Here is a 10,353-nt window from a genome sequence, read left to right as displayed (position 1 = left end):
AATATAAGGCTCCCAACTTAGTCCAATTGTCGAACCAAAATTGAGTCGATCCCATTCTCAGTTTCCAGTAGATTTGATGCTCAATCAAGTCCCTACATTCTAGCATTTTCTCCACACGTGGGACCCATGCTTCCAAGGTACAATTACTGCATTTAGTTTTTTGCAGTACTTTTGACTAATAAATGCACTCCATAAAGTTGGCTTAGTCCTGAAATTCCACCACAATTTGCAGAACAGTGCCTTGGATACGTCATGTAGGGACCTGAACCCTATGCCTCCCTCCTCAAAAGGCATACAAAGGTTAGTCCAAGATGACCAATGTCTAGTGCTCCCTCCTACATTGTTGCTCCAGAAAATCTTGGCAAAACTGCTATGTAATTTGTTGATCACATAAATTGGAGGATTAACTGCTGACAACATATGAATTGGGATACTCTGCAGGACATTTGCAATTAAAATAGCTCTGCCTCCTACAGATAGGAGTTTTCCTTTCCATGACTGAAGTTTATCCATAACCTTGGTGATTAATCCCTGGTAATAGTTTCCCCTTCTTCTTGCATAAAAAATAGGACAGCCAAGATAGGTCATAGGGAAACATTGTCTTCGTATACATGTAATCCTTTCCACCTTGTTAATCACCTCATTTTCCGTTAAATGATGCAGGTATATGGTTGATTTGGATTTGTTCACCAGTTGACCAGATGATGATTCATAAGCTTGCAATACCTCCATGACAAGTCTCAACGAAGTTTCATCAGATGAGCAGAAATTGATTGTATCATCAGCGTATGATATATGATTTATTTTTGGGCTCCATTTTGGCATTCCAAAACCACAGAAATACAGGTTAGTGTGTAGTGAATTCAATCCCCGAGAAAGTGCTTCTGCTACCAGAATGAATAGAGTTGGTGACAAAGGGTCACCCTGTTTAACTCCCCTCGATGATTTGAAGAAACCATTAGGCTGACCATTTATAAGAACAGAGTACCAATTGTTTCCAATCAAATCAAAGATCAAGCCAATAAAAGCTTCAGGAAATCCCATTTTCCTTAGTATTTTGGTCAGGAATATCCATGATAGCCTATCGTAAGCTTTTGTCATATCAAGCTTAATCACAACGTTTGGACCTGCTTTTCTTCTCAACCCGATATCCGTAATGATTTCTTGAGTTAACAACATGTTCTCAACTATGCTTCTGCCCTTCATAAAACCTGCCTGTTCCTCCGAGATTATGTTTGGTAATAATTCAACCAACCTCTCATGAATAACCCTAGAGAAAATCTTGTTAACAAAGTTGCTAAGACTGATTGGTCTCATATCCGCAAAGGTCGTAACTTCTTTTTTCTTTGGTAATAAAACCAGGTTTGTGTGCGTCACACTCTTTGGAAACTATTGACTGCAAAAGAATGCCTTGACCATGCGTACTACATCTTCTTCAATAATTTCCCAGCATGTTTGATAAAAGGCTCCAGTGAAACCATCCGGTCCACCAGCCGAGTCTCCATTCAACCCCATAACTGCTCTCTTCACTTCTTCATTGGAAGGCAAGGCCATCAATCTTTCATGTTGATCATTATCTACCATTGAAGGTACATGATTTAGAATGTCAAAATCATTTGGAACTGCAGTCTCAGTAAATTGATCCTTGTAGAACTTTATTGCTTCTTCTGCTATTAAGTGATCTTCTTCGATCCAGTTACCAAGGCTATTCTAGATCCTTGATAATTTCAGTCTCTTCCTTCTCCCATTAACTTAAGCGTGGAAGAATTTAGTGTTTCTATCGCCATCTTTGAACCATGACATGCCATCTTTTTGTCTCCAGAATTCTTCTTCTAATGCAATATATTTAATCATTTCAGCTTGGACCTGTTTTAATCTTTGTCTGTTCATCTGTGTAGGATTGACTTCAAATTGTCTTTCATGAACCAGGACCACCTCCTCCAGGCTTGCAATCTTCTGGAATATATCCCCATATGTAGCTCTACTCCTGGTAGATAGTACTTGCTTAAGCTTCTTTAACTTGTAGTTAAAAATGCAGAAAGGTTTAGCACTAAAATCAGCATTCTAATTTTCCTTCACTACCTCTTTGAAGGTTTCATGTTTTGTCCAGAAGTTTAGAAATCTGAATGACTTCTTAATTGGAGGAGTTTCTATATCACATTTCAGCAGCATCGGGCAATGATCAGACCCAATTTTGGACAAGTGAGTTACCTCCAATCTAATAAAGGTCTGTTGCAATTCATTATTGCCAAAACATTTGTCCAATCTTTTAAAAATACAGTCCTCCTCTGATCTTCCATTCCACAATGTAAATATGCTTCCTTTAAATCCCAAATCTGTCAAGTTGCAGGTATTGATGTAGTGTCTAAAGTCATCTACTTCAAGGAGAGAAACTGGCAAGCCTCCATACTTCTCTTCCTCTTCCCATATCACATTAAAGTCGCCTCCAACTAGCCATGGTACTGTCATATCTGATGCCATTGCATACAAAGTATCCCATAGTTCAATTCTTTCAATGCGATCACATTTGGCATAAAATAGAGTAAGGATGAGCTCAACATGTGTTTCAGTGTGCATCAATCTCAAAGTCAGCTGTTGAGTCATATTATATAGAATAGTAACCTCAAAATTTTCATCAATAAAAGCCCAAATCTTGTTTGACACATTCACCACAGCCTGTGCCAAACCAATTCTTGCTCTATACCTCTCCATTTTGTGAGACAATTGCATAGGCTCAAGGATTCCTATGAACTCAAAGTGATGTTTTCTGTGCATTGTAATCAGCCTTTGAAATGCTTGCATTTTATTTACTGACCTCACATTCCATATAATGACATCCATTAAAGGTTTTTGGGTTTGGACAGTGTTCTCCTTGTTTGTACCCCTCCTGTTGGGATAGATGGTTCTTTGACTTGTTTGTTTTTTCTCTTTGTTGCAGATTTAACCTGCTAAATGTGCCTAGGTGATAAATCTCCTTGCTTGGCAACATTGAGAAAGTTTTGGGTTGTCGACTCCTCATCCAGGTCCCTGTTTGACTAATTACTTTGGCCTTCAATTTCCTTAGTGTTATCTGTAAACATTAGACCAGATTTTTCCTGTAGGATATTTATCTGTTTGTTACCAGAACTGCTGACATTCTGTTGATGTGCAGGTTTTAATGTAACAGTATCCTACTCTGCAGCTTGTGGATCTGGTTGTTGTTTTGTAGCATTTGCACTAACAATTGGCATCACATTACTACAACTTGGACCTTCTTGTCTTGCTTTGGTCTGCTTAATATCACCAAGTGTTCCTCCTGGATCATCTACATTGCACAACTCTACATTTTTTAGGTTTAGGTCTTGAGCAGCTGCATTCTGTTTTTTAGAAGTTTGCTCTACTTTGCTTTTCTCATTTACACTTGGATCATCTTCATTATTTGCATCCCCTCCTGTCTCATCATCACTTGCCATTCCATCTGGAATTTGACCCTCTCCTAGATCTTCTTCAGTCTGATTTAACCACAACTAGCTTCCTTTCCAATTAATTGTTTCACTTCTTTTAAACATTTCAAAATCTGTGTCTTCCACCTACTCATTGTCATTGCTTGTCTCCTCTTCTTGCCTTTTCACTGGATGCACAGTAGTTACCTTGACTGAATTTTTGGCCATTGTCTCATTTATCCTAGTGTCTTGAGTTGGTATGTCGTTATATGAGGTGTTGGTACCTACAACATTGTTAGCAAAAGCTGTTTGCACCCAAGCTGCTGTTGATTTCTCATTGTCTGCATTGATCTTTGTTATTGGATTCCCATTTGCAGTAGGAATAAATGCTGGAGCTTTGTGGTTCAGTTTATTAGCTTCAGTATTTGATGATTGTCTCATAGCTGAAATAAGAGAAGTTATCTTTTGTACTAGCTGCTTGGTCGATACATGAACTTCCTGCTCCTCTGAATCAATCGCCACAATTACTGTGGAATTATTGTGCTGTATATCATTGTGGCCTATTGTTTTTTGAACTTCCTCCACAACTGCCAGTTGGTTATCTTCATTTAACTCACCGTTTTCAATTTCTAACACTGCAAATTTGTTGGTTGATTGTATTTGTTTTTCTACAGCAGCATTGTTAACATGAACCATTTCTTTCCCTTGTGCAGTATTACCTTCAATTTGTTTGCCTTTGTTTAATCCCCTATTGTCGCGGACTTCCTTCCATTGAGGGCCTATATTACCAACTACCTTGCCACTAGTAAGGACCATCAAAGGAGCATCATGTTTTGCACGTTTTTTGTTTTCTTGTTGCACATTTTCAACATTTTCTTGCTGCTGGACAGTTTTGGTTTCCCTTAGCTCAGGATTAATTCTCCAACATTCCATCCTATCATGTCCTTGTAATTTGCATTCTTTGCAATACTTAGGTAGGTAGTCATAGTTAATGGTTACCATTCAGTTCTTACCTCTCCATTTATCTCACTGAGAATGTCCATTCGAACTTTCTTTGGGAGATCAGCTAGCACGTCCACCAGTACTTTCACACGAGCACAACTAGGTCTTGTTTTCTTTATAGTAGCCAAATCCAATTGAAGGGGTTTACCTACAGCTGAAGCTAAAGATAATAGGCATTCCTTGACAAAGTATGTTGGCAGCAGATTAGGGAATGATATCCAGGCCATAACCTTAGGTGTCTCTTCTCCAACTTTGAATTTTGCATCATAACTCAGTGTTCTCAATTGATATTCATCCCCATGCTTATCCTTAACATAGTACACACCTTTTGACGAGAAATCTACATAATCTTGCCATAGTGTAAATCGTATCAAAATGTGTCTATCACATAGATATCCTATGTTGCATTCAGCATTGATACCACATTGTAATGGTATGATTCGACGTATTTCATTGATGCCTGGCCATCCGTATGAAAATTTGCACACCACTGCCTGTTGCAATCCCTCAATGTAGTTCATACATTCTACTTCTGATTCCGTAAAACAGACTGTTGGTTGTCCTTGAAAGTATTGAGCTTGTCTAGGAGCTATTGGATCCACCTGTACTCTTTCCTGCATAGTTGAAGTACTGGCCATGGGTTTGACTGCCTTTGCGTAGTCCATTGGTTTTGGAGCGTTAGCAGACATCGTACATCGCTGTGTGATGTTGTGGGCTGGTTGGGGCTGTGGCCCATCGATTGAAGGTAGCTGGCCACTGGCCATTGTGGACATGGCAGCACTGCTTCAAATAGCAGTGGACTTCCTAGGAAAATCGTGTTTCTTCAAAGATCTTGAAGTAGCATTGATCCACCAATTTAGTACAAAGTATTTCTCTTGCACCAGTTACAATGTATAACTGTCTTTGACGATAAAAGCTGCAGATTATACTAATTCGATACTACAGCAGCTCTAAAAAATTTTGTAATACCTGTTGTTGATTTTGGCTTCAAATCTGTTAATCACGATTAAAACAAAGGGTCCAAAATTTGTTCTTCAACACTCTTCAGTTACCAGAAATAAGTTGAGTCTGGCAATTCGATGCTACAGTGTTTTTGAGAAGTGATTTAAAAACTGTTGATGATTTTAACCTCAAACCTGATAATTCCAGTTAAAAACAAAGCTTCCAAGTTGATCTTCAAAACTTCAACTTCACTTCAAAAGCATAAACATGAAGGCTTGCAATCGCGATGCTACAGTAACTCGCAAGATAAAATTAAAGATCTGATGCGATTGGTTAAAGTGTTTAGGAAGAAATCAAATGGGGATTGATCACAACGAGAAAGGTGTTCTTTTGGTACTAAGATTGTGATCTTAACTTGCCGGAAACCGAAATTATGGCCGATGAATAGTGACAGAATCACTATTCATGGTCTTCTTCCTCCCTTAGTTTTACTTACTTTAGTTGAGTTCTAGATTCCGTCTCAAGTGAACTCCGGGCAGTGCTTACACCCAAATATATTGCAGAATTGGATTATAGTGTAGTGTGGAAGGGCCAACCCTCAAATGTCCAAGTTCATAGAGAGCTCAAGGTCCCAAAGCAAGGCTCATAGGAAGGGGGCGGAACTTAGAATCTAAGAGAGAGTCCAAGTGCATAGAGGGGATTTTGGGGAAGGCCAAGACAGGCTGGTGGTCATAACAATCAATTAGGAGTGCTGTCACACCCCTAACCAGCCTGTTAGCCATATTGTTTGGGAGTTATGATCCATTAAAGGATCAGGTCTAGACATGAGCAGCAATTTTGATACTGCCATGCCTGAACCTTAACTCAAACACATAGAAGGGAATAAGGGTATGTGGAATTCACACAGCAACAGATGCAAAAAGGACATCATATTCAATACAAAACATAAATAGCAAAGTAGACAAGATTGTTGAAACTGCAAAGCAAACACATAGAGATGAAGCCGAAAGTTAAATTAGAACATACCAGTTTCAGGGAAATAAGAAGAGAAGAGAAGTAGTAAAGCCAAATTGCAAACACACAGCCAGAAGATTTCAGAAGAGAGTAGAGTGTTGATTGAGAGTGTAGGAATATCGAAATTGAAAGTGTTCAATGAGTGTTGTGTAAGTGTTGAACTCAAGGTCTTAAAGAGTATTGAATTGGAAGTCCCTAAAAGTGCAAAAGGGTCGTGCCCTTTATAGTGCAGAAAGCAAGTAAGAAAAGGTAAAAAAATAGTTTCGAAATCAATCGCATAAGGTCTCCCTTCAATTAAGGGATTCTGATTTCAAACGGGCAAGATAATTAAGGAAAGAGTTTGATCAAGATCTTTTCCAAAGTAGCACAAGAAGGGTAAATACACAGAAGTTATTTAAGGAAAGAGTTTGATAGAAACACGATTTGTGCAAATAAGGAAAGGCAATCAATCAACAGCCAGTAAACAAATCAGAAATTGAGTTTTGGTATGAATGAATCCAACCAGAAAAGTTGAAGAAAGGTTTAATTAAAGAAAATCAGTAACAATCAATCGATCCTTATTAAAAGGAATTCTAAATCAATCACAAGTTGACAAAACCTTTTGAAGGAAAAATTCCTCATAAATAAAGCATACAAACATATCAAACAAGAAAGAACTGTCATGCTAAAAAACCTAGTATAGAAGAGTTCCGGGTCAAAGAAATTCGAGTTCAGTACAAAGACTCAAAACGAGTTTGAGAAACCTAGAGTTCCAAAATAGAATTGTAGTCTCAAACACAAGATCAAAACTCGCCAAAAATCCCAAACCCTAGGGTTTTCAACTCTAGTCAGATACAGAGAAAAAAAGACAAATAACGGAAACAGGCTCAAAGGTCTTCTTTCAAGGATTCATGTGAAATCAAACAGATAAAATAGCAGGTTCAAGGCAAATAGAATGAAGAGCTGATTTGAAGCATAGAGAACACATTTTAAGAAAGGCTTGGGACCTAAACAAGTTCAAAAGAGAAAAGAGGTAGTACAAACTTAGGAAAACAGTAGAGGGAACGTGTGTAGAGAGAACTCAAACAAGGTTCAGTAAAAGCAAATAAAAACTTAAGGACTCAGTAGGAGATGCATGCAGTAGAAGAACATAAAATACTGGAAAACGATAGCAAAAGAACATATAGGAAAACACAGCGAGATGAACATGTGAGCATGGTGTAGAAACACAGTAGAACACAAAGCACGGAAGAATCATGTATAGTAGAAAGAAAGTAGAAGAAAAACACATGCGTGGTAGAAAAGAAACATACAGACATAGTATAGACGAATACACATAAAGAAAAGAAAAGGAATAATCATAAAGACATTTTGAAACTTTTTCAGAAACCCTAAATCGAAAAGAAGTAATTTTTGAAAGAAAATTAAGGAAAACGTTTAAGAACTCAAGTAGAACATAGACATAGCATAGAATTTTTAAAAAAAAATCAGAGAGAACCTCGAGTAGCTGGGGTTTCAGAGAAACCCTAGAATGAGAAAGTCTTGGAAAAGTCTGATCTTGAGTCGGAGAGGTTATAACCAGGCTCGAAATGCTTTGGATGTGCTGGAGCAAGGGCGGAAAGGTCTCAAAATCATGGATCTGAGAGGATCTGAACAGACACCATTGAGGTCAGACCTCAAAACTTCGAACCCCAAACATTTGAGAGTGGAGGGAGGTGAGTACAGGCCATCCATGGACTGAGAAGCCATGGATTCTAGTGAGGTTATAGTCGGAGAGGATGAGAGAGGCTAGGGTTCCAAGGAACCTTCGAGAGAGTTTGAGAGAGGAGAGTATTCAAAGGCGGCTGAGAGATGGAAATGAGGGGATTAGGGTAGGGTCGATGGATTAAAAATGGTAAGGGGTGATCGTGGTCGTTGATCAAAACGATCAACGACCTGGATTAAAAGGAAGACCGGGCTGGTTAGATAAATGGGTTAAGGGGTTGGGTTGAAATTGAAATTGGGCTGGTCCAATTGGGGGTTAAGATTGGGTCAATTGGGGGCTAAAATTGAAATGTAATGGGGCTACAATTGAAACGAAATGAGGCTAAAATTTACATAGCCAGTTTTTCCCTTTTATTTTACAAAAATAGTAAAAATAATTTTGAAAACAAATTAAAAGTACTGAATCAGTAAATAATATATAAATATTAATTTAAAAATACTGGAACCAATTTTATGATTATACAAATGCTATTAAATCTTAAAGTAGGCTAGAATTGCAATTATATGCAATTTAGCTTTAAAAATACCAAATAAATTTTTAAAAATATATAAAAATTACCTTAACTATATTTTGGTATAAATATGGGAATCAAATAAATTATTCACCAAAATTGATGATTTTGGGAGTAATTATTGATTTTGTACTACTAAAATGGACAATAAATTTGTTTTAGAAATCTTTTAAAAATTGGGAAAAATACTAAAATACTTGGGCATGATTATATATGCGTACATATGTTATTTTGAAAGTATTTTGTATATATGAAAAATATACAGGGAAAAATTGGGTATCAACACATATCAAGTAGCTTCTTTACCAGCCCATGCATTACTTGGTGTGCTTTTCTAGCTTTAGCTATTGTGATTGGCCAGATGGTAAATATAGATCCTTTATTGCAATTTCGTCGAGCATGCTCGAATTAGCCTTGACGCGTCAATGATGAAGTTATATTCTGATACCGAGGTGCCTCCACGGGATCGGCATGCTTATCAAAACCACTTTTGTTGATAAGTCCCCGAGAATTTTGTCCTTGATCGTTTCTCCGATCATTCCAAGATGGATTGCATCCCGAGCCATTGTTCCTTCTATCTGCGGTATATGGTTTATACCATTCCTTGTTCGACCTCTATTCCCTGTCAGTATCCCTCGAGGCTTTAACTGCCAACCTGTTTGGATGAACTGAACCTGAAGGGTCTCCTAACTGGCCTTCCTCGACCGTCATCTTCGATTGATATCGATTGTGCACATCTGCCCTAGTCATAACTAGATGCTCAATCAGATTTTGCTTCAACTATCGTGATACTATCGAACTCCGCTCATTCAACCCCTGAGTGAAAGCTTGAACGACCCAATCATCTATGACTGGTGGTAACTCCATAGGTTCCATTTGAAACTAGGACATGAACTCCCTCAATATTTTGTTATCCTTTTGTCTTATCTTGAAAATGTCCAATTTTCTCGTTACGACCTTTATGGCCCTGACGTGCGCCTTCGCAAAAGAATCTGCTAACATGGAAAATAAATTGATGGAATTTGGTGGTAAGTTGTGATACCAAATCATTGCCCCCTTTGATAGAGTTTCCCCAAAGTTTTTCAACAAAACGGACTCGATCTCATCGTCTTCTAAGTCATTTCCCTTTATCACGCATGTGTATGTAGTGATATGTTTATTAGGATCAGTGGTCCCGTTGTATTTTGATATATCCGGCATACAGAACTTCTTTGGAATGGGCTTTAGAGCCGCACTCTGAGGTAAAGGTTTCTGCACGAACTTTTTTGAATCCAAACCTTTTAAGATCGGGGGTGCCCCTGGTATCTTATCAACTCTGGAGTTGTATGTCTCCACTTTTTTATCATTATCTTCGATTTTCTTTTCTCCTGAATCAATTATTTTGGTGAGTTCCTTGAGCATTTTCACAATTGTAGGATCAGTCCCTGATCCGCTATCATTCATCCTTTCCAGCACTGGCTCGGTACAGTGAGTGATTTCCGGCTTGACCACACTCGGAGTTCTATGTTGACTCTGAAGTTGAGCAATAGCAGCCTGTTGAGCCTACAACATCTAGAATATTACATGGAGACTAACTCCCCCATCTCTTATGCCCTATGTTCCTTGGCCTCCAGTTCGGCCTTCCTTGCGCACACTCTCTCCGGGGTCCACGCCTATGTCTGTGTTCAAAGCAATGTCCAAACTGACATCGATTGGGTCAATAGTAGGCACTTCCCCAG

At 38.4% G+C, this 10,353-nt stretch overlaps 1 protein-coding gene across 1 annotated transcript; it reads right to left on the bottom strand.

Annotated features, from left to right (window-relative positions):
- Nucleotides 1-1,389: 1,389 nt before the first annotated feature.
- Nucleotides 1,390-2,841, bottom strand: LOC107823319 (uncharacterized). The gene is made up of 3 exons (XM_075240145.1): nucleotides 2,212-2,841; nucleotides 1,806-2,019; nucleotides 1,390-1,685 (listed from the first exon to the last, which is right to left on the bottom strand). The coding sequence occupies exons 1-3, from the start codon at nucleotides 2,839-2,841 to the stop codon at nucleotides 1,390-1,392; spliced, it is 1,140 nt and encodes a 379-aa protein (XP_075096246.1).
- Between the last annotated feature and the right edge of the window lie 7,512 nt (nucleotides 2,842-10,353).

This window comes from Nicotiana tabacum, chromosome 20 (genome assembly GCF_000715075.1).
Source record: "Nicotiana tabacum cultivar K326 chromosome 20, ASM71507v2, whole genome shotgun sequence".
Lineage (NCBI taxonomy): Eukaryota > Viridiplantae > Streptophyta > Magnoliopsida > Solanales > Solanaceae > Nicotiana > Nicotiana tabacum.
The sequence above is the reverse complement of the archived record's forward strand: the minus strand, read 5'-3'. Positions and strand labels throughout refer to the sequence as shown.